Source organism: Myxine glutinosa, chromosome 6 (genome assembly GCF_964187855.1).
Source record: "Myxine glutinosa chromosome 6, kmMyxGlut1.1, whole genome shotgun sequence".
Lineage (NCBI taxonomy): Eukaryota > Metazoa > Chordata > Myxini > Myxiniformes > Myxinidae > Myxine > Myxine glutinosa.
The window spans coordinates 77259413-77284586 of NC_136266.1; the positions used below are offsets into that span (position 1 = coordinate 77259413).

General features: G+C 45.9%; 1 protein-coding gene across 1 annotated transcript in view; it reads right to left on the reverse strand.

The window, feature by feature from the left end:
• Window positions 1-614: 614 nt before the first annotated feature.
• Window positions 615-25174, reverse strand: part of LOC137413303 (kinesin heavy chain) — an 88313-nt gene continuing 63753 nt past the window's right edge. The window contains exons 21-27 of the mRNA XM_068098695.2: window positions 21928-21988; window positions 21111-21182; window positions 11185-11289; window positions 10766-10982; window positions 10320-10449; window positions 10154-10199; window positions 615-1585 (exon numbers count right to left, since the gene is read on the reverse strand). Of these exons, the coding sequence (XP_067954796.1) occupies window positions 1568-1585; window positions 10154-10199; window positions 10320-10449; window positions 10766-10982; window positions 11185-11289; window positions 21111-21182; window positions 21928-21988 (649 nt within the window). The 3' untranslated portion in view covers window positions 615-1567. The remainder of the gene's footprint in view (window positions 1586-10153; window positions 10200-10319; window positions 10450-10765; window positions 10983-11184; window positions 11290-21110; window positions 21183-21927; window positions 21989-25174) is intronic.

The following is a 25174-nucleotide window of genomic DNA, read 5'->3' on the forward strand; positions in this document are numbered from 1 at the left end:
TTTTATGCAACAGTCCTGATCTCACACTCAAAATATACAGTACATTATGGTGACCCAAACGTCACCATTTTTAGGGGTTTATGTGCAGGTGCACTGAGGATTCTGGGGCATCATTTTTTTTTCATTTACGTCATTTTGTCATTCAGTGATTATGTCATTTTGAAAGTCATGTATTGGAAAAATAAAAATTTAAAACCTTTAATAACATAATTCCATGACCATAACAGGTTCATCCAAAAGTAAGAAATGTTGTCATGTATGAGAACCAAACCTGGAGGGTGATGGAGTTCATGCCAATATGTTTGAATTTGACTGCAGTACCATCACACAATGACCCACAATTTTTGAAAGGCAGCTTGGGATATTTAACGTCCACCAGCTAATGCTAGGTAGACATGTCCCCAACTGAATATCCCATCCAACAAATTGCCCTTTTGATGGAGCACCCATCAGTTTTGATTTCGTTTGGGAATCTAACCAAGACTAACCACATCAAATGCAAGTGTGCCATCTATGAGATATCCTGCCAGCCCCTCAACAACAGAACTAGTACAGCAAACACAAATCATGGGAACAAGGTTGTTGCTTTTTTTACCACAATAGCAAAACTGATGGAAAGAAGAAAAACTGTTTATTGGAGAAAATAAGCACACGAGTACTGTATAAAGCTTTCCCAAATAACATCGCTTGCCAGAGCTGAGCTTGCAAAATGTAGTATCTACATAATGGGTAAAACCTTCGGAGAGAAAAAAAAAAAAAACTTTCCCACCACCATTCTTTAAAATAAACAAACAAACAATTGAACAATTGCCAAAAAAATTCATAAAGAATGATCAAGGGAAAAGAAGTACAAACAGATGTGTTGAATTTTTGAGTCATTTTTGGCCAGTGCCGAAAGATGTGCAAAACCTACTGTTTATCTTATCACAAGCCCTTTCAGGTTAATAATAAATACGTTAACATGGTAAAACTTGAGTCAGATGACAAGCGGTGTAACTAACAAACTACCGTGAGTTGACAGAATGATTTTATGGGCTAACCTCACCCTGGATCGAGCTAAGGTCGGTTGGGGTAAGTGAAGAACCTAGCTCTGTGCCAGGCCAAAACTATTCATAATAGGCTGGAGTAATTACATGATTTGCAAATTGTTGTTGGACTGGAAATCGCAAGAACAACTAAATATTAGTTTTTTTAATTTTTTTGTCCCAAACAAAACGGGGTTCTCTTCTTGCTATACATTGCATAGGATTGTCTCAAATATGGGTAAACGTTCCTGAACCGCTTTTCAGTTTGGTTTAGTGCTGATGAAGCAAGAGGGATTACAAAAGTGGTGTCTTATTGTTTTCCCGTAGACTCCAATGTATGGCATCGGTTTATGGGCCGAACAGCAAAATATGTCTTGTTGAGGGGTATCGGGGGTGGAGCGTAGGCACACGCACATACAAAGCAGACCCGATGAAACAAGTGCAGGATACAAGCTGGTAAGAAACACTTTTCTAACGTCCCATTTGTTGCGGCACCTACATTAGCCCGCAGGTTTGACAACATGGAGGAAAGTCCACTTTGTTCAGCGATGCTTCTCATTCTACAAGGGGAAGGGGCAGAGTGCAAAATATAGACAGTCATGAGAACAGTTCTCTTTAAAATCCTGGTTATAAATTGGAAGTCACAATATTAATTAGAATGGCACTCCGTAGAGAGCATACCTCCATCTGGTTGGCCATATCACTCAATGATGAAGAATCACTTTAAAAATTCTACTAGTTGGATCCGGATCCGGATCTTCACCAAAATTGAATCGATTCTTCCTTGTCACACACACAACCTATCCACGAAGTTTAGTCCAAATCCATCTATAACTTTTTGAGATATCCTGCTATGTATCGTTTTTGGCCCTATCTCCCAATGGTGAAGAATCTCTTAAAAAATTATAGTATCCGGATCCGAATCTGGATCTTCACCAACATCTAATCATTTCATCCTTGTTACATATGCTACCTCTCTGCCAAATTTCGTCCAAATCCATTCACAACTTTTTGAGATATTTTGTTCACAAACTGACAGACAAATGGACAGACAGGGGTGAAAACATAACCTCCATCCACCTTTGGTGATGGAGGTAACAAAACTGCAAACACTTGATTGTTTAAGCATTGACTTGAGATAATTATTGTATACACCAACAGTAAACATGAAAACCTCAACTTCAGCACATCACTACCAATTACAAAACAACAAACAACACTAAAAACTATATTTATATTGGAAAGATCAACAAGGGATGGGTGGTGGAGAGATACTTAAATCAGGTTACACAAGGATGCACAAGGAAATTAGATGCAGGAGGCCATTCAGCCCATCATGCCTGAAATGAGGTTAATTAAAAAAAATTGAAAGCACCCACAAGTTAAGCGAAATATCCACTCTGAGTTAAGAGAAACTCACCCCCCCCCCACCCCCCCCCCCCCTCCAGCCAAGTAAATCTGACATAAAAGACCACCAATAAGTAGGCCCCTGCTGATATCATCATAACATCAAAAGGATATATATAAAACAAATAACCACCTTTAGAGACCATTTCCCCCCGCAAAGCGGGGGTTGGCCTTTTTCGGGAACCGTGGTTGTTGTTGTTTTTTGGTCCCCTTTTTGAAGCAATGTTTTACGGCCGGATGCCCTTCCTGACGCCAACCCTTTTTGCCGCCTTTAACGACAAACAGGGAATTACCAGTGAACTGGTACTCAATTAGCCGACCTCGGAAGGATGACAGGCTGAGTCAACCCCCCTGGCGTTAATTCAGCGATCGACCGGGATTCGAACCCAGGATCCTAGGATCCTAAGCCGGCACCCTAACCGCTAGCCCAACACCAGGGTCATAACATCAAAAGGATAAATAAACATAATAAATAAACACCAAATAATAATGTTATGAATTTGGTAATGCAACATCTAGAGCTAGGTAGATCTGAATAGGTAGGTATTCGGCTGTCGTGACAGGGACTCTACATGTAATAAGTTATTGATGTTCAGGCGGTTGTCGGGGTAAGATGTATGAGTGTGGATCTACCTGGAGATTCGAGTGTTAAATAGTGAGGGATTAAAGGTAACGCCCCTGTGAGTCTCACCTAGTAGTCAAACCTTTGTCCATTATGGCACTGCAAACCACATAAACATTAGTTAGGTCCTTAGCGCAACATTAAATAATCCCCTTTCCCTGACAAGGACTTCGTATTAAATTGACAGGAAACCAGGTCAAAAACACCACCACAATTGGCCGCCACCGTGTACACCTCCAAAGGCCTACAAACCTGGCCGGCACGTGTTATGCCAGGACCGCAGGGTCGCGTAACGGGGGAGATGTCAGGAGTCGCGGGAGGCTTTGATTGGCTGAGGAGTGCGCAATGTGACGTCATCGGCCACCAATATAGGCGACGGTCGGACGCCATTTCAGGAGTTGAGTTGAGTTCGTGGCAGGCACTGGCAGACGCAGGCAGGCACCAGAGAGTTGAGCGGTGGTGGAGAGTTGGAGAGGACACGCCATTCCAGTCGCAGTTCGAGTGCAGTTCGGGTTGTAGGGAGTCGCAGGAGACACACGAGAGCACACCCAGTTGGCACTGAGCAGTTCGTTGGCACTTGGCTGCCAGCACTCCCGCGTCGTCGAGTCGAGTGGAGTTGAAAGGAGTCCTTCCTGTCCCTGGTCAAGTGGAGCCGCTGGCCTGCGTCGGACGCGTGGTGCTTGGAGCGAGGGGCCTCGTGGTGTGCGATCGGGCCGGAAGGAGCGGTGCTGGACACCAACAATACAAGACGACAAAGACAGATAAGCCCGATCTCCGCGTATATTTTGAACGACGGGACGTGTTATTTTCGTGATTAATCTCCCTCGTTTGTGTTTGCTGTCAGTCGTGTGGGGACGTCCCGATTTAGGTTTATTAGAGTTATTAGATTTACCGGCGGGCTTTTTCACTGGCTTTACTTTTCCTAATAAACCCTTATATTACTTTTTGTACATAATATCTGAACGCAGTTTTCCTGGGTGTTTGATTTTAATAGATAAGGTTGCGGAGCCTTCGCTGCGTCCCGCCATTCCGCGCGTTGGTGTTGAACTTGAGTCCGCCATTGAGTGTTCGCCTCGGGAGTTAAAGTCTCGCAAATCGGTCATCCGTAACTGTGGTGTTAACCACGGTTACGCGACAAGTGGTGTCAGGAGTGGGATTTGAACCCGTCGGACAAATTTTTTGTCCGCGGCGAGACATCGACACGGTCGGACAAATTTTTTTGTCCGCGGGGAGACATCGACACGGTCGGGCGTACATTGCGCCCGACGTTCGAACGCAAAATTTTTATAGTCGAGGCGGAGAAATTTAATAATCAATCGGGCCAACGGAGCGCGATATCGCGTCTTCGTCAAATTTAAATTGTTTCAGGAATTATTAAAATAAATACGCGCGCGGGAAACAATCTTCCGGAAAGCGGATGTCGGAAATTGATGAGATGGAAGTACGCAGCGAGGCCTCCGTCAGCGTCGGGAGTGAGCCGGAAATAGGGGAATTAGATGCAGAGGTGAGCCTTGGAACCTCCCTCGTCCCGAGCACCAACTTATCCCCCTCCCCCACCGGGGAGTCGGGAGCAGTAGGAACGGCCCCGACAACCGACCAGATGTTGGGTCAATTGCTTCGAAAAATTGACGGGCTGGAAAATAAAATGAGTAAGGAATGGAGGGAAGGAATAAAGGAAATGAGTGATCGATTGAGTATTAAAATGAATGGGCTGGCAAATAAAATGGGAATTGCACAGGGAATGGCAATTGAAGTAAATAGGGAGACTGCAGGTGCAGAGGTGGATGGGGAATGTCCACAGGTGGATGGGGAATGTGTACAGGTAGATGGGGAATGCCTGCAGGTAAACGTGGAGTGTCCACAGGTGAGCGGGGAAGGAAATTTGGAATGTGAGAGTTGTAATGGGGAATGTTTCCCACATTCTGGCCTGGTTGTTTATCGGGACCGTGTGGATGTCACAACACCCCAACCGGGGGATGAATTTGGAATTGTGCAGCACCAGGGCGGTGGTGCGGAGCAAGAGGGGGTAGAGTTTTTGGGGGTCCATGCGATAGAGCCGGACCGGGTATTTATTGGGGATATTGATCAAAGCCTGGCGGGGCCAGGAATGATTTCTAATGATGAGGATGAGTTGATCCAGCGGCTGGAGACCTGTGACAGTCCCATGGAGGTAGAGCTTGTTCAGGCCCAAAGGAGTCTGGGGGAAGAGGTGAGTTGGTCCGAGGAGGTGGTTGGAATGACCGAGGGGACGCTCACTGTACACTGCTATTTGGAAACAGAGGCTCCAAAATTGGACAACCAGTTGGGGGAGTGTGTTGGCTCCGGGCTGGATTTGGATCTTGGAGGATCGGGAGATAGAGCTTCTGGAGATTTGGTCCCTGTAGGGAATTTGGATCAACTGCAGGGAGGGGCAGAACAACCGGTGGTAGAGGTTGTTCCCTGCAGCTGCGGGTTGGCAATGGGAATGAAAATTTGTAAAATAAAATGTAAAATAAAATTACAATGGGAAATTGATTTGGAGCAGCCATGGTGGGGATTGGTCCCCGGGCTGCGGGATTTGGACATGGAGAGGTCATGGGTGATGGCCTCGGGCAAAAGTTGCCCCTTTCAAAATTTGGGTATGCCGGCCAGCTGGGGGGCTGTGATGGCGAGATTTGGACGTGGGGTCCAGCCTTGGGTGTCGAGGTACGACCTGGGTCCCACGGGGGGTCTGGTGGAGTGTGGCGTCCCTTGTCTGTCGGGGCGCCGTCCGAGCTGGTGGCTCGGGCCGGCAGGGTCACCGGACCCTGGTGGGGGTTAAGACCTCCAGAGGGGTCCGAGGTGGTTTCTCAAGCCTGGGTTGGCATTTATTGAGGACCACTAGGGGGAGGTGTTGTGGGTCGCGCTTTGGTGGTGGCACTGCGGACGGCCAACTTGGGACTGATGTGGTGACCACCCGGGCATGCGGCCTGGCACTCTCCTCCAGGGACTCTGGGACAACCAGCATGTGGTGACCTGGCATGGTGGTTGGTCTATGGACGCGGGTCAAACCGAATGGACAGGGATGGAGATAGCCTGCCGGACAACCATTGGGGCATCTGTGGAACGTGATGGTGTGAGTGACCTTCCACAGATGCTCCGTTGTGATTTATGGACTCTCGGGTTGGGAAGAGAGCCATGGGGATGTGAATCGGGAGATGTGTAACGAGCCGAGCATATGGGCCATGCTCGGCTGGCATGTGTATGGCAAAGCATCCTTCTTTGGTGAGGTTAGTAAAATGTGACAAATGTTTGGCATGGGTAATCTGTGGGTTAGATGGAAATTTAAGGGTGGATTTTGAAATGCCATGGTGGACACTGTACAGTGACGCCATTATTGATCCAGGTGTGTAGACCAAAGTGTTGGAGGCTGTGATAAAATTAATAGGGTAGCAAGACACAGCTTTCAACTGGTTGCGGGGGCAACTGTGCTGATATTTGGGACGCGGGATGATGGGGATGTAGTTGTGTAGCCTGAGGGTCAACGTGGTGCTGTGCGTGTCCGAGGTGTGTGGACCATGTCTTCTGGGTGGGTCTCCTGGTGGAGCATGGCTGTTGACTGGACCTTGGTGTGGTCAAGTGTGGGTGAGCACCGGGGGGCTGCAGTTCTGTAGTCGGACTGGGGGATGATGGGGAGGTGCAGGGGACGTGGCTGTAGGGATGCCACGCACTGCGACCGTGCCCCCCAGGGCCGAGGTTGTGTGTGCGGTAGTGGGTGTTGTGGCAGCAAGTGCTCACCACATTGGCCAGCTGGGGCTGCTGCAGCTGTGTTCCTCGCAGGGGGGCCGAAGGATGGATGGTGGGTCGCACCCTTATGGACACTCATGGGCCATGTTGGCGTTTTGACTGCTCACCTTGTCCCGGTGACCCTTGCACGGTAGAGGTGCAGAGCTGTCGTGGCCATAGGTAGTTGTGTAGTGATGATCACCGTTGGATGCGGATCCACATACCTGCCAGTGTAGTGGGGACAAAAGAGAAATTTGGAAGGATTTGGTAGGCCCAATGTGAAATTTTGGGAATTGAAGGGTGGATGACACTCTTGAACCTGACCAACCTGCAACTACCTGCACTTGAGGTGAGTGTTTTGAGGAGTACTGTCCCAGGCTTCAGGATTTGCTTTGGGAAATTGGGGACATGTAATTTGGAGTTGGGAGGCGGGTGAGAGTGATGACATGGCCGGTGAGGGGATGGAATGGGAGCCACAGTGTCTTGTGGGTGGCGTATGTTTTTGTATTGTGGTTAGGTGTTTTGATGTGGTCGTGAGAGTGGAACCTGGAGAGTGAGTGATGATTATTGGAGATAATGAGGGGCGATAAATTGTGCTTTTTGGAAATGTGCTAATGGAAATGTGTAAGGATTCAATGATTCGAACTGTGAATGGGATTTCACATTGGCAGGCCATGGCAAGCCTTGTAACACCTTTTACACCATCTATGAATTGTGCTGAGTTGTGTGGAGAATTGAATGGCAGCGGGGGAGGAAGTGTGTTTTGGGGTCTTGTGGGTGGGGAAGGTGTGTGTGTCCGCAGGTACAGAGCAAGCTCTGAGGAGCGATGCCTGCGGGCCCCCCTCTGCGGCAATTACCCCTGGCAGCCGGTGGTAACTGGAAATTGGAGCTCGTCGGTGGAGGGTCTGGTTGGGCGCCGCGGGGTGAGGAAGTCCCCCGGTGACCCGTGTTGCTGCGCGAAAGCAGGAGGCAAAGGAGCCTGGTGTGTGTGGAGACCCTCACCGGCGAGGTAACGGCGGAAAGGGGCTGTTGGGCTGTCATGGGGCCAAGAGGTAAAGGGGGGGGGGGGGGGCAATGAACTTGTAAGTCGGTTGACTTGTTTTTGGGACTGCGGGCACCACAGCCTGATGCGCCCCCACCATCTTTTTGTGCGGTACCTCCCCGCTGCCTAGTTGAGGAATGCACACACACGTGAATGACATCAATGCCATGGTCCTGCAGGGGGGTGTATTGAAGAAGAACCTTATTGATTTTTGAAATGCCTTGATGACCTATGGAATGAGAATGAGTGGTTAAGGGGTCTGTGTAGCATGAATGTGGGCGAAATCCACCGAGCCGTGTCACTCACCTGTAACATCTGGACAGGGCCGTGGAAAAATTTAGGGGGATGCATTGGGGATGGCCCCGCAGGTAAGGTTGTGTCTTGTGGCATCCACCGGGGGACGCGGTCTGTAGACCGGGGTATGTACAAAGGTTAGAGTTTTGAGTTTTGGAAAGATGGTTAAGTTTTGTGGTTAAGTTAGTGTTGTGTGTTGTTGTTTCCTCCCTCCACAGGAACAACGAAGAAGATGTACATACTTGCATGATGGTTAAGGGGTTCAGCATGTTAAGGAAGTGTAGGTAGGTAGTCCGACTCACTTCCCACAGCCCTTCCTGATTTATTTCATAGGTTAATTAAGTGTGTGACAGTAAGTGTTAAGGCTGGAATGGTAGCCCTGCGGTGAACCTTGCAGGAGCTACGGTTCCAGGGGGGGGGCTGTGTTATGAATTTGGTAATGCAACATCTAGAGCTAGGTAGATCTGAATAGGTAGGTATTCGGCTGTCGTGACAGGGACTCTACATGTAATAAGTTATTGATGTTCAGGCGGTTGTCGGGGTAAGATGTATGAGTGTGGATCTACCTGGAGATTCGAGTGTTAAATAGTGAGGGATTAAAGGTAACGCCCCTGTGAGTCTCACCTAGTAGTCAAACCTTTGTCCATTATGGCACTGCAAACCACATAAACATTAGTTAGGTCCTTAGCGCAACATTAAATAATCCCCTTTCCCTGACAAGGACTTCGTATTAAATTGACAGGAAACCAGGTCAAAAACACCACCACAATTGGCCGCCACCGTGTACACCTCCAAAGGCCTACAAACCTGGCCGGCACGTGTTATGCCAGGACCGCAGGGTCGCGTAACGGGGGAGATGTCAGGAGTCGCGGGAGGCTTTGATTGGCTGAGGAGTGCGCAATGTGACGTCATCGGCCACCAATATAGGCGACGGTCGGACGCCATTTCAGGAGTTGAGTTGAGTTCGTGGCAGGCACTGGCAGACGCAGGCAGGCACCAGAGAGTTGAGCGGTGGTGGAGAGTTGGAGAGGACACGCCATTCCAGTCGCAGTTCGAGTGCAGTTCGGGTTGTAGGGAGTCGCAGGAGACACACGAGAGCACACCCAGTTGGCACTGAGCAGTTCGTTGGCACTTGGCTGCCAGCACTCCCGCGTCGTCGAGTCGAGTGGAGTTGAAAGGAGTCCTTCCTGTCCCTGGTCAAGTGGAGCCGCTGGCCTGCGTCGGACGCGTGGTGCTTGGAGCGAGGGGCCTCGTGGTGTGCGATCGGGCCGGAAGGAGCGGTGCTGGACACCAACAATACAAGACGACAAAGACAGATAAGCCCGATCTCCGCGTATATTTTGAACGACGGGACGTGTTATTTTCGTGATTAATCTCCCTCGTTTGTGTTTGCTGTCAGTCGTGTGGGGACGTCCCGATTTAGGTTTATTAGAGTTATTAGATTTACCGGCGGGCTTTTTCACTGGCTTTACTTTTCCTAATAAACCCTTATATTACTTTTTGTACATAATATCTGAACGCAGTTTTCCTGGGTGTTTGATTTTAATAGATAAGGTTGCGGAGCCTTCGCTGCGTCCCGCCATTCCGCGCGTTGGTGTTGAACTTGAGTCCGCCATTGAGTGTTCGCCTCGGGAGTTAAAGTCTCGCAAATCGGTCATCCGTAACTGTGGTGTTAACCACGGTTACGCGACAATAATTATAAATCATTGCATACCGCATTTACATGTACCAATTGGAGATTGGCTATTTGGCCAAAGTCTGACATGAACTAATGTTTGTGAGAAGGGACACAGAGTGTTACTCTCAAGCATCTCATGTTCGACTGCATCATGTACAAATGTCATATTTCATTGATCATGCAATCCTTCGGCGATACTGTAAATAAGTTACCTGTGCACTGTTCAGTTAATTCCACAATCCTTGACTGTTACAATGATTTTTTTTTCTTTCTGAAAATTGGTTACAAACAGGTTAAACAGCATCAAACTATCAAGGAGACAGCAGTTAATAAATGCTCACCACATCGCCATTGATATTCCCAACATCGTTCTGGTTCGGCCTCCGACTGCAAAGTGAGAGTGGAGAAGGAAAATCAAGCATATAGAGATATAGAGAGCAGAAAATCTTACTTCATACACCACACACTCCCCTCAAAACGTATTCCATGCACAGAGCTCAAACTCACTTAGTGTCTGGGTGGGAATGGCCACCACCACGGATTCCAACAGGCTGGTTCGGCACGGGGCCGCCACCACCACGAATTCCCAAATTGGCAGGGGAGTTGGTCGGTACGTGTCCAGCCCGAATGGGCCTCACTGCAGGTAACAAGCAAGAAAAAAAAACTTATAAAGGGAAACGTTTCCTTCGTTAATACATTTTGAGCTACCTGTTAGATTAACTGAACTGAACAAGCCAAGCAGACGAGGGAGAAGTACAAATCCCATATCCAATGTCACTGTGGCTATCAACTCGTAATATCCTCATTCTTTGAATAATATGCAGGTAATAATATGCCTCTTGGCATAGCAGCCATTACAGGTGAATCACGGCTTGCACATGCAAGCATGGAAATGGCCGTAAAACGATGATGATGATGATAATAGTGTTTGTTTTGTCTTTTTTGGTGTGTACCAATTTGCGCAGAGCTCCCACGTCGTGCTATGTTTCTTGCGCGGACGGCTTCCTTTATTCGGTCTACATCCTGCTGGTAGCGGCGTCGATCTCTTAGGTTGCTTTCCTTTGCCTCTTTAAGTGCCCCTTCCAAAGCCTTGACACGCTCCGCAGTGGCACGCAGACGCTTCTCCAGCTTGGGCAGCTCGCAGCGCAGGTCGGCGTTATCACGCACCAACTGTGAGCAATGGAGGACGGACAGGAGATGTGGATCACATGGTAAGTTAAGTGAGTCAAAAGGGTTTAAGAGGTTAATATGAATGAATTTAAAATGAACTATATTGACAATAACATGACACCAAGATAAAGTTCCTAGTTGATGGGTTAACGCAGCCTTTCCAACTAAACCGTTGGCAAAATCAGGAAGTTTTTCCATCAACCTGTTTGTGAACGGCTGTTAGTTGGTCCAGATTGTTTTCCAGGAAAGTTATCCGCTGCTTTTGGGAAGCACTTCCACCAAAGTCATCCGTGTCTGCCTCTGCACTCTGTATAATTTCACAGTAAGTGATGGACAAAAAAAAAACGCAAATAGGATTAGTACCATCATTACCAAAACACACGTGCATGCAGCATAAAAATACAAATACCAATACTAAAAATACAAATGCATGCACCATAAAGACACAAATAAATTAATGTTTACAAATAATGTACTGTATATTTTGAGTGTGAGCTCAGGACTGTTGCATAAAATGGCTCACAAATAAATAAATAATGACAAAAAATGTTTTGTTGCATGATTCTATCTTCAAATAACAAGACCGGAAGTGTAACATTGGAGTAGCCAGGCTTGTTTGATACTTTAGTTGAAGAGGATAAGATGACCTGGGTGGGGATGCCAGTTAGCAAATAATGTAAGTATTAAATTATTTTTGCATTGAGACACTGGTATTCTATATTGTTCGAGTAAACGATGAACCAAACATACACCGCTTCAATCTAGAAACTTTGCAATAACGACAAAGGGATTGCAATGTTACGATTATATTAACTATATTATTAGTATTAACACTATAATTATTATTACGAAAACAATACTGCTGTATTATAATAATAATAATAATAATAATAATAATAATAATAATATTAATATTAATAATAATATAATCAGTTTATTCCAAAAAGACTTTCGCAGCCCATAGGCTGAATTACAGTAAATTTACAAATACTGCATTTTGATTACAATAATAAGTTACAATAATAATACAAGATGCAGCAAGATGCAAGTTATAAAATGCATTAACCAGTTTGAAGTTATTTCAACACAAAAAGGCCAGAAGGAAAATATGAAAGGTAATATAAAGTATTGCAATTTAAAATATCAAAACAATGAAATAGACCAACACAATCAATTGTAGTGTAGACCCAGAATGGTGCACAACAAAGACACCATGAAGTGTAGCGAGAAAAAATAAATAAATTACGCTGTATAAAGCCTCCCCATGAAGTTTAACCAGACCAAAGAAGCCATGGAGGCTGCGACATTGACCATCTCCCCAACCTCCATCCCACAACTCCGGCGATATCCACAGCATTTGCGCAGAAAACCCAGGGACATCCCATGCACATGCAGCAGAGAACACCAAGGTCCACATGCAGACCAATCAGCGGGCAGAGGGTTGCAGGAACGAGCACAGTGGAAGGCACAATGGTGAGCAGATCAAGTCATGAGCAGAGGGAGGGCAGCCGTGGCAGGAAGGGAGTGCAATAGTGGGAGTGCCTCTGTGATGCCAAGGCAGAATCAAAACGTCGCCGACAAAACCAAGGAGAAGCAAGCAACACAGAGCTAGGTGTGCAACGCAGAGCCAGGTGCGCAATGGAGAGTCAGGTGTGCAACACAGAGCTTGGTGTGCAACGGAGAGCCAGGTGTGCAACGGAGAGCCAGGTGTGCAGCGGAGTGCCAGGTGTGCAACACAGAGCTAGGTGTGCAACACAGAGCTAGGTGTGCAACGGAGAGCCGGGTGTGCAACGGGGAGCCGGGTGCACAACGGAGGGCCGGGTGCGCAACGGAGAGCCGTGTGCGCAACGGAGAGCCGGGTGCGCAACGGAGAGCCGGGTGCGCAACGGAGAGCCAGGAGCGCAACGGAGAGCCATGTGCGCAACGGACAGCCAGGTGCGCAACGGACAGCCAGGTGCGCAACGGACAGCCAGGTGCGCAACGGACAGCCAGGTGCGCAACGGAGAGCCAGGTGTGCAACACAGAGCCAGGTGGGCAACACAGAGCCAGGTGGGCAACACAGAGCCAGGTGGGCAACACAGAGCCAGGTGGGCAACACAGAGCCAGGTGGGCAACAGAGCCAGGTGGGCAACAGAGCCAGGTGGGCAACAGAGCCAGGTGGGCAACACAGAGCCAGGTGGGCAACACAAAGCCAGGTGGGCAACAGAGCCAGGTGGGCAACACAGAGCCAGGTGGGCAACACAGAGCCAGGTGGGCAACACAGGCCCAGGAGGGCAACACAGAGCCAGGTGGGCAACACAGAGCCAGGTGGGCAACACAGAGCCAGGTGGGCAACACAGAGCCAGGTGGGCAACACAGAGCCAGGTGGGCAACACAGAGCCAGGTGGGCAACACAGAGCCACGTGGGCAACCCAGAGCCACGTGGGCAACACAGAGCCACGTGGGCAACACAGAGCCAGGTGGGCAACACAGAGCCAGGTGGGCAACACAGAGCCAGGTGGGCAACACAGAGCCAGGTGGGCAACACAGAGCCTGTTGGGCAACACAGAGCCAGGTGGGCAACACAGAGCCAGGTGTGCAGCCAGGAGCCGAATCTGTCGAATCCAGGGCAGTTCCCATCTAGCCAGCAGCCCAAGGACAGCAGGGGCATGAAGGCAAAATGCAGAGCCAAGAATATGGCACCACTGACGACTCGCAAGTTTTCAGGCATTCTTCCATCACGAGCCTTGCTCAAAACCCAGCCGATGAAACCCACCGCCAGAAACCTCCCGGCCACTGCAAGAGCGGCCTGAAAGGTCATGAACCCGAACATCACATAAATCGCCACATCCACGAACAGGGGCACGCAGTCCATGCTGGCATGGGAGGGAGGGTGCACCCGGCACCGATACCAGAGTGTTGGTCACTGCAGAACCACGTAGGCCCCAGAGGCAGAACCCCAGCACCGAGTCAGAACCCCAGCACCGAGTCATGCAATACAGAGAGCTCAAGGTTTCTGGACAGTCATTATTAATCCATATTGAAGCATTGGAACTCCCTCGTTTGCTAAATTTAAAGATAAATTAAAATAAAGTAAAAACAAAACTGTAAAACTTTAGGACTCTTTTCAACATGACACACGCAGGATACCGCTAATCCCGATATTAGTTTATTCTATATTTCGAGTCAACAATGAGCAAACCATACACCGCTTCAATCTAGGAACTTCGCAATAATGACAAAGGTATTGCAGTGCTATGATTATATTTACTATATCATTAGTATTAACGCTATTATTATTATTATTATTTTTTATGATGAAAACAACACTATTGTATTAAGAAACATGGGCTAATTTTTCCGAAGCGGCCTGAATGTGAGCCGTGAAGGCATGAAGCCTAAGGCATATAAGTACTGTGTCGTTGGAAGACCCATAACACCTATGCTTTCGATATTTGATGGTCATTATAACAATCGGTTTGTTTGTGTTTCACACTGAATAAAAAATGTCAAGGTGGAGCATGGTGATTGATATATGATAGGTTCGACGATATGTTTGGCCTGAACGAAATTGGAATCAAAATGGCAGTGTGAGAAGTCAGCCACCGTACCGACATCAGACGTAATCACATCACCCTGTCATGTGACCAGATCCTCAGCTCTCATTGGTGTACGTTTGAGGATACATACATACATACATGCAAACACTGTTCTAGATGGCTTTGCCCTATGGGCTACGTCGTAAAAAGAGGAAATGGAAAAAATAAAAAGCCTGCCCTGGTTTTGGGGACCTGAAAGAACTCCTGCACTCATTCCACTGAAGAGGGGTCAAGTTGCTTATTTAATGAAATAACTATGTGTCAGGTGGTCAGGTCTGGAGATTTGGAGATCTGCTACTAGATCTCCCCCCCCCACACCCTTCTCTCCCCCTCAGGCTTGTCCTGGTGAAGAGGGTGGCTAAAAACCCCGCAGGACTAAAAATAAGACCTATCAAAGGGTGAGTGAGCTATGGAGAGCCAACGGCCATCTAGCAATTATAGTGTTGGTGTCACATTTAAAAACACCGTGCAGTTAGGAATTCCGACCAGCTGCTACTACTACGAATCGACAAGATATCTCAGCCACACAACCGCAAGATGATGATAATGCTGCTGAAATGACTACATTCTCTACTCTTTTTTTTTTTTTTTTTTTTTCGGCCTACAAGTCAATGTGGAGTACAAGTCGAGTTGGCTAATTTTCCCATTTTTCTTTCCTTCGTTCATATATAAATCGATTAGGAGCATAAGACAAAGCTAGATCAAGTACAGTAGTGAGCAAAACTACATCAGAACAACAGAGGTGTTAATTCCTCCCTGACACTCAACACATCACTGCCTCGTTGCTTATGCTGCTGTTTACTGTTGTAGCGGAGCAATATTGCCTTACAATTATTTGTGAAGTCCCAAAGCCAAAGCTTGCAGTTGGACATGAAGGAACTGATGACGTACCCATGGACATATAGTATTGTGACAGCTGATGCACTTCTGGTAACGATAGACAAATCACAGTGTTTCCAGTATCTGAACAGAGTGTGAAAATGCTCAAGTACCACCAATGGAGGCCACATTTGTGGTCCATGATAGGAATGTCTACTGTCACTAAATGAAGGAGATACCAGCGAATTTAAGTCTGATTTACCGCAAGATTTTTGAAATGGTATCAAAGACAACTGGCGGTGTGTTCGACGCGAATTTGTATACTCCCAATTCCCTCAAATTAAAGGAAAGTAAATTAAGAGGCTGCAGTGAGAAACTCATCGTCAAGGGTTTGGCTGTTTGGCACAAAGAAGCCCCCCGACTGAAAGCTGTTCTTGACATGAGAACAAGACGCAATTCATCAATCTCCTCTGTAAAGTATGGAGTCACCAGTCGTATGACAGCATCCTCCTGGGAAGAAAAGTCGTCCTGATCGACTTGACGTCTGAATATGGGGCGACCACGAAGAAGATGGAAATTGAAACTCTGCGTTCAACTCAAGAGGAAACAGACTCCAGAGTAGTTCTATACTGCATGTATGGGAAAAGACAAGGGATACAAGTACATCCAGATCAAAAGCCTTGACAGCAATGTGTTTTCATCCTGCTGCACTACGCCCTCATGTTGGAAAATTTTGTCATTCTCTTTGATACTGGCACGGGAAATAAGCAAAGACTGATATCAACATAACTGAACTCGCAGAGGACTACACACAGCAGCACTGCACAGCACTCATGTCTTCACCCATACACTTGATGTGACACAACCAGCGCCTTCAAGGGACTAAGGAAGATCAAGCCTATGAAAACTCTTAAGAAAACCCCAGCTGCACTGTCCAGGTTGGGAGAAATGTGGAATGTGGTATCAGACCTAATTGATGAACTAGAGGTATTTACTTGTGCCATCTATGGTCGTGCTCGAGTGCATAGGGTCAATGAACTGTGACCCATCCACATAAAGGAGCTACAGTCACGTGAAAAAGTAAGTACACCCCATGTAAAGTTTTGACTTTTTCAACATATTTCAACATACAGCTATTTGATCTTCATTTCAACAATATTGAAAGACTAGCCGAAACCCGTGGAACATCCACGGAAGGGAGGATGTGGTGTATGGATAGTGTGTACCATTATGAATGGCATAGGGGATTTGCTTGTCCAAGTAAGAGTTAGGAAGAAAGATGAGAATGAAGAGTGCGTATATGAACAACGTATTTATTGCAATCTACTTAAATGACAACGCTACGATATACTTTTGAAAAATGAATGGATTCGTAATAGGAATCGGCATAGCACCACTCTGGCCACACTGGCGCAGTGGTATGTGTCAATGGAAAGGAACAGCAGTAGAACCATATACTTTAAAAAAAAATGAACGGATTAGTAAATCGACTGGAATTAGCCCCATACTGGCGTATTGGTAAGCGTCAATGTCAAGGCAGAGCAGTAGGAATATAATACAATGAACGCAGTATCGGAGGTTGAAATTATTTTAAAACTTCTGGATAAACAATGTTTGGGGTAATAGTCAAGCCTCTGTCGACTCCTTGCGTACTCATATTATCAACCTTGATATACACATCTTTGAACGACCGTGCTCTTGAACATGCCACATATAACTGGCCGTGGGAGAAGACAGGAGCAGGCAAATATATACACAGTTTACGGAATGTTTGGCCCTGGGCTTTATTTATGGTCATTGAATATGCTAGGCGAACAGGAAACTGAGTTCGCTGTAGAACGAAGGGTAAACTGGCATCAGATGGGGCAAGTCTGATACGGGGAAAAAAGAGCTCGTTGTCCCTGGTGGGCACCTGTTAGTCCAGCCAAGGTCTTCTCGCGGAAATAAAAGAGGATACACCATGGGGTCCATATTAGAAGACATGTAAGAAATATTGCGAGGAGCATCACCACGTGGGTACACAACAATGTCTCTGTTGGGAGGTGGAGCACCATTGTCACCGACGACAATAACAGCCACTTCGGCATGACGGGGCTCGTTGTAGCGGCGCTGGTCACCACCCAGCTTCATGTACATGGTGACGCTTGTTGGAGGGGTACCACGTTCAGCGGCCTCTCTTGCTTGCGCCTGTTCAACTTGACGCATATTATCGGCAGTTAATCGGATGCTTTTGGGCCCCAAAGTCGACTAATTCAGATTTTTAGAGTATGGCTGTACGTGATACACAAAGAGCGCGGTTGGAAGAAATTATGGTAAACCCACCTGATGAGGTTAGCGTACACCGCGATCGACGACACCGGCACAAATGCATGCTCTGGATTGTCCACTCAGTGGACGGCTTGCTTTCGCCTTCGCCTGTCCAATCAGCGGACGGCTTGCTTCGCCTTCACCCAGCAGACGCCAATATGATGGCGTCGTATCGGCAGTTAATCGGATGCTTTTGGGCCCCAAAGTCGACTAATTCAGATTTTTCGAGTATGGCTGTACGTGATAAACAAAGACCGCGGTTGGAAGAAATTATGGTAAACCCATCTGATGAGGTTAGCGTACACCGTGATCGACGACACCGGCACAAATGCATGCTCAGGATTGTCCACTCAGTGGACGGCTTGCTGTCGCCTTTGACTGTCCAATCAGTGGACGGCTTGCTTCGCCTTCACCCAGCAGACGCCAATAAGATGGCGTCATATCGGCAGTTAATCGGATGCTTTTGGGCCCCAACGTCGGCTAATTCAGATTTTTTTGAGTATGGCTGTACCTGATAAACAAACAGCGCGGTTCGTAGATCGTAAATCCATTAGTGCCGTGGGCATCGGGTCACTGGGTGCGGCGTAAAAGGGATAACAAAGTCGAGTCCTTACGCTATTATTATATAGATAAAGGTGATATCATATAACAAATATCATGAAACATTTACATTTTGTAGTCCATTGTATAATTTAAATAAACATAAATGCAAATTTCGCGTGTGGAAAAAGTAAGTACACCCTTGGCTCTAATAGGTGGTATTACCCCCTTTGGCAGAAACAACCTCAAGTAGGCGTTTCTTAGGCCACGTGATAAGTCAGGTGGTTTGGCAGATATCATTAATGAAACGAAAATATTTAAAAAATGGATATCTCTTGAATCGCTTTATTGATCGACATGAAACTTCATACTACAGTAGAAGTCATGAAGAGTAACAAGTGGGAAAAATTTCAAGATGATTGGATGTACGGTCTGGAAGCTAGAAGTTGTTATTGCGTGAAGAAGAAGTGGCTTCGAGTGTGCGGATTTAATTATTTATCACATGTACAGACTGAAGGCATCGTTGGACACGATCTCTCGCGGTCATTTTAACCTCAAATAAAATTCTAATTTAAGATTTGTCAATCAATAGCTGAGGTATATTAACAAACGAATAAAACAGATTTGGTCAAATTCTGACTTTTTTAACTCCATCGCATTTGACACAGAGTTGTGAGAAGCTGAGGAAGAAGAAACCTCGCATTGGCTTCTCAGACGAAATAAATAATTCTGGCTCTGCAATTTCAGGTTTATTTTCTTTTAAAAATTGCTTTTTCTGCAATCATTTCACGGATTGACATGAAATTTTCAGCATAGGTGCGCCTGGGCATGAAGAATCTTTTGAGGGTAATTATGAAGTCACAAGTCACATGGTACGGCCGCCATCTTGGGAAAACCGAAATTTTTTACATCTATCTCCAAAAGCAAAAGGCCAACCCCTGCTTGTGGGGAAAAATGGCCTCTAAAGGTGTTTTTTTTTTTTTTATCTCCAAAAGCACTGAGTAGAAAAGATTGAGACATATCTCATTGCAAAGAACTATCCATGGAGAATAAGCCTTGTGAATTATGTCATATGTGCCTCCATTATGACGTCATAATTCGACAAGTACAAAACTTCATCCGATCAGGATGAAATTTTGTGAGCATCATCTCATGATAAATTGATGGAGAAAAAAAAAGAAAGTGAAAGCGGGGGGTTGTTGTAAAGTGTGGGGATGTGTGTGTGTGTATGTGTGTGTGTGTGTGTGTGTGTGTGTGTGTGTATGTGCGTGTGTGTGCATGTGGGGGGGGGGGGGGGGGAGTAGGGTGTGTGTGTGTGTGTGTGAATGTGCGTGTGTGTGGCTATGTGTGTGTGTGGGGGGGGGGCGGGGGGGGCAGGGGGTGGGGATGTGTGTGTGTGTGCGTGTGTGTGTGTGTGTAGGGGGTGATGTGAGTGTGGAGGGGGGGGGGGGGGGATGTTTGTGTGTGTGTGTGTGTGAAGGGGAGGATGTGTGTGTGGGTGTGGGTGTGTGTGTGTGGGTGTGTATGTGTGGGTGTGTGGGTGTGGGGATGTGTGTGCGGGGATGTGTGTGTGGGGATGTGTGTGTGTGGGGATGTGTGTGTGGGGATGTGTGTGTGGGGATATGTGTGTGCGTGTGGGGGGAGGGGTGTGGGGGTGTTTGTGTGTGGGGGTAGGGGTGTGTGTGTGTGTGTGTGTGTGTGTGTGTGTGTGTGTGTGTGTGTGTGTGTGTCGGGGTTGTATCCAAGGGGGTTGTGTCAAAGCATGTCCAATGAAAGTGGGGTTGTATCAAAAGTGGGGTTGTATCAAAAGTGGGTGCGAGTAAACCGGTCATCACTGCCAGCAGTTTTAAAGTGGCAGTTCTAGTTATTATTATTATACCATTATCATAGCAAGGAATTTATTAATTTGTGGTTATAAGTTTTACTTCCAGGAGGTGTGCGGACCAGTGACTCTTAGCCTATATGCCATCCATGTGTTAACATACATGTATATGTCAAATCTACTTTAGATTTCCGTCAGGCGGGTATTATACAATGTGTGCGACCATTAGGAATGGTCGGTTAAGGTGTTGGGGGCAATATCGCACATCTCCCATGGAACCATGCCTGGGAGAAATCACATATGAGGGCCTAATATATAAATTATAAAAAATCCATACACAGTCAACATATAATTTGATCGATATAAACATGAGACAGACAATGGGATACATCAATCATGTGACTCATTTAAGCACCCTTATTAGCAGAGATGCACTTATTTAAGCACCCTATTAGCGATCATTGTGGCGTAGCTAGAGGCCAAACAAGTCGAGACAGCTAAGGTCAGTTAGTCTGTGGCAACGTGATAAGCATAGAATGCCTCAAAGACATAGGGTTTCCTCCAAATTTATTTCAGTGTAGTGTTAAACAACAGTATAACGACTGTTTAAAACACATTGGACTGAATTGTCTGAACAGCTTGTGGTTATAATAATTTTTACTACTGGTAGACGTGCCTCACAAAATGCCAAGATAAGCTATTCATACACCTTAACACAGAGTTCGTCCAAAGTGGAAAACCCCCCTTGTGGAGGGTGTCAAATTAAGTCGCCACAACCTCCGGCGTGTGACCCTTAGTCACTTGGGAATTTTGGTTGAGATTGTGATAGACAGACAAAGACACTAAATTGCGTATTTTAGCATGATACCGTTAAGAAACAAAAAATAGCAAAGAAAACATTAGAATAAAACAAGATCAAGAAAAACATCATGACAAAAATCACAACAACACCCCACTCCTCCCCATCCAAAAGAACCCCAACACTTTTCTTTGAGGTCTTATTTGGCCAACTCCTAAAGGTACAAACACAGAATGGTGGGATAGAGAGACAGAAAAACTGACCCGTTTGACACGAGTAGCAAGGTCCTGGACAAAAAGCTTGCGCAGATTATGAAGGGTCTGAAGTTCCTTAGCCTGAAAAGAGAGACAAGCACGCATGTTACAAATTCCATGTCGATTTACAAGTAGCATAATGTCTGTAACAAACAAACAAACAAACAAAAAAAACTTTGTAAGCTCATTGAATGTGACCTAACGCCGATCAGTTGATTAAGCAAGGGTTCACATATTCGCGGCACATATTACAATGAGCGCAATCTTGCTCCTGAATCCTCTTCAGGAATCCTCCTCTTCTGTGGACTATCGTATCGCCTGCCTGAGTCTGTTCAATCATGCTCTTGTCTCCATTATTTTGAAATGGGGACCCATCACAATCTCACGTCATCCCTTATTCCTATTCACTAACGTTTCTATTATCACTGACTCTCTTCTCCTTTCCTCTCCTCACCACCCACACTTTTCCATATTTACCGCTCATCAGCAATTCCGGTTTGCTTTACAAGTTGTCCATCATCTACTCAATCCACTCGGTTCCATTTCCTGAGTGTCCGTTCCTTTGCTATTCCTACGTCCTAGCTCCCTTGTATGCCAGCTTCCCTTCTCCATCACTATGTTAACGTCACTTCTGCCATTCAGCTCCTTCATGAGCCTTTATGTCAGTTAATAAATAAAAAATATTTCAAAAATTTAAATCCTCAACACATATCAGTCATTTTGACTTGTGTAAAAATAAAAAATAAAAACATTCATACAGATACTCGTTTCAGAAAGATAGAACAATTCACCATTTTGCGAGCACTCCTGTTTACCCCCAACTTACCACCGTCTCCTCAAGGCCTTTGAGGTCTTGTCGCGCCTGTTCCCGGCGGTCATGCATCACCCTGAAAGGTATTAAGGAAAGTGGAGGCAGAAGCAAAAGGTGAAGGTCAAAGCATGATTGAGAGGTTAAGGGGAAATGCAGTAAACTCTGGTTAAGAAACGGCTTCTAAGATGAATTTGACTAAAAATTAATTGTTTACGTGTGGTTTAACCTGCAGCTGCCACTTCCACCATATCAGAACTAAGTTTTCTGAACTGGATCCATCACAATCCGTCTGTTGTATTTTTGTCCCTGTGTTACTGTTTGTGTTTTTGTTTAAATTCCGTGTTACATCGTGCCTTGTTGTGCTGCATTGTTGAATTCGTTTTCGTGTTGTTCAAGGCTACTCCTCAGATAGCCACCATGAAAAAAAATCTGTCTCATTTGACATTACGTTTCTCCTTCAGCTTCTTCCTTCCCAAATATCATACTTTCTACCTCCACAAAATTTCCCCTCTTCGGTTCAAAAAAAACAACAACAAAGACAAAAAAACTTTATTTTTCACTCCAAAACGATGCAATTCTGCCACAATTTCCTTCTATCTGGACTCCCTTCCTGTACATCATTCCTTATCTCTGACCTTTCTCAGTATCTTCAAATGGAATCATCATTCAATGTAAATACTTCTTCCTTCCTTTCAAAGCCTTTAAAATGCTTCACTTTCCTTACTTATCTGCAAGGAGTACCCCACATCTTCCTCTTCTTCACCATGATCAATGCCTCTTCTTCTTCTCCTTCTTCACAAAGATTATTTTCCAAAGTCGTCCATCAGTGAAGCGCTTGGTCCATCAACCCTCCTACCGCACTACAGCCCAACCTTTCTCCGTGCTTTCAACAACAATTATTTCCACCCATCCCATGATCGTTATCTCTATCTATACAATCTGGGAAACTTGAGAAGTCCAGTTTGCAGAGGTTATCTGCTCAAGACAATAAAATCCCCTTCATGTCCTTTAATGGTGTGAGTACCATCCCACACATCTCCCACAAGCTCGTGACCTTCCAATCCACCTCATCTACATGTCCCCATCCTCAGCATCTCTCTACTTCATGTCCTCTCTTTCTGCATTCATCCTTACCCCACCCTCTCAAAGCTTTCACCTCACCCTCCCCCCTCCCCCCCCTATAAATCTCCATCCACCTCTTCCCACCTGCCTGCACAATCCCAATGCCTCCTCACCTGTCCCTAACTGTGTGAACCTCAAATATCCGAGGTCTCCACTCTAACCTGACAGAAAAACCACTGATAAACATGACATCATCTGCTTAACATAATCCTTCCTCCCACAGGACACCCCTGACTCCTTAGTGCCTTGTCTCTCCCTGGCTATTGTCTCCTCTGACTTGTTCGGCCTGAATGCCGCCCAGGCGGTGGAGTTGCACTTTACATTAAGAACTCAATTTCTCACTGTTCTTATACTGATCTTACACCTCCCAACCCTCAGGAGTACCTTTGGCTGCGATTTACTCTCCGCTTCCACCTCTTGCTTATCTGTGTGTTGTAGCGTCCTTCAAACAGTGACAACTCCATCTACATCTTTCTCAGACAACGTGGACCAATTTTTAACCACTCATCCCAACTTGGCCAGACTGCCTCAAACCTTGCCCCGCTTTACGCCGTGGAAACCAAGGATTATTGGAAGCTCCCACATTGACACAGAGTCTATGGGCCTATCACTTTCCCACTGCAGACAGGTTGGTGGTCTCTCTATCTTATATGGCCTTCTTTCTGGTCTTGTACCCTCCTGCTTTTTCTGTGATGCCCTCCCTCCGTCCCCCTAAGGTTTTTGCAGGATGCATGTGGTGTATCATCCACCCTCTTCTGGTGAAGCTCCAAAAATTCAGAATTACTACTCACCCCCAATCTGTCATTTATAACCACCCCACCTCCCTCCAACTCAATTGTGGAACCAACTTCCACATCCTCTTCAATCTCATTCTTCCCTTCAGGTCTTCAAGACAGTTGTTCACTACCATCTCAGATACTCCCACACAAAAGCATGATTATTTTTTTATCCTTGTTAACCTCCAACACCCACTCCCTATTTTCAAATGCATCCCCCCACCTCCTTCCAAATTTCCAGTTTTTCCCTCCTATGTTTACTTCTGTATCCATCTTGTCCATCCCATGCATCCTCCCTTACCCCTCATTCCTCCCCACACCCCTTATTTCTCCAAGTTCCCCTCTATGTTATCCTTCACCTTGTTGTTGGTGTCCCCCCTTCTTTCTACTGTTCCTTTTGTTCTGTTGCATATTGATGTGTTCTATGTTCTAGTTCTTCCATGAGCCTTGACCTTTTATATAAATAACTAGAGAGGTACCTGTGCTACGCACGGGTGGGAGTCAAAACGCAAGCAGACAATGCGGAAACAGTGAATGCCAAACCATGAGCCAATAAATAAAACATTCCTGTGCCACCTTCAGTCAAACATCAGGCATGGACAGCGTGTTCGTGAATGACTTGGGTAAAAAAGGGTGAATGCCAAACCATGAAGTAATAAATGTGGGTAATGTTTCTATATGCGGTCAATGGCAAAACTACAAATGCCAAATCCGTGAATGTCACAAGTGGAAACACTCACGTCATTTCCTCATTCTCCTCTTAAACTCAATCTCTCCATATTTTCATTCCAAACAGCATCATTCCAATCACAAATTAATACTATAATTCACAAATTATTATACTAAATTTAAAACTATAATCACAAATTTATTATTACTATAACATTAATATAACAAAATACAATGTTACAAACACTTATGCGGTAAATAAATATAAATACCGTTCTCAGGTGATAACCAACACAGATGAATGTGCCGGCGAGCAAGGGCGGATACATGTCACTTCGTAAGAATGGAAACTCAAAATCAGAATTCTATCGAAAAAATAATGAAACCTCCCACCCAACTTTGGACACCAGCTGGGACTCCAAAAGGTTCCACAGAAAGTTGGGCTGGGTAATTATGTTATGGCTGGGTAATTATACTCCCCAAAACTAAGGGGGTAGACAGACAGACAGACTGCTCCAAACCAAAAGGTTCTTGCTCTATAATATAAATAATCATAATAATAACAGCAAAAAAATTAATGAAGCGATATTCTAAAATGTTTTAACTTCCACATGTCAGCAATGCAAATGGAGTAGAAAGTCGAAATTTTGAACTGACATTCAAAGTGAACACTACAAAACAACCAATCAAGTTAT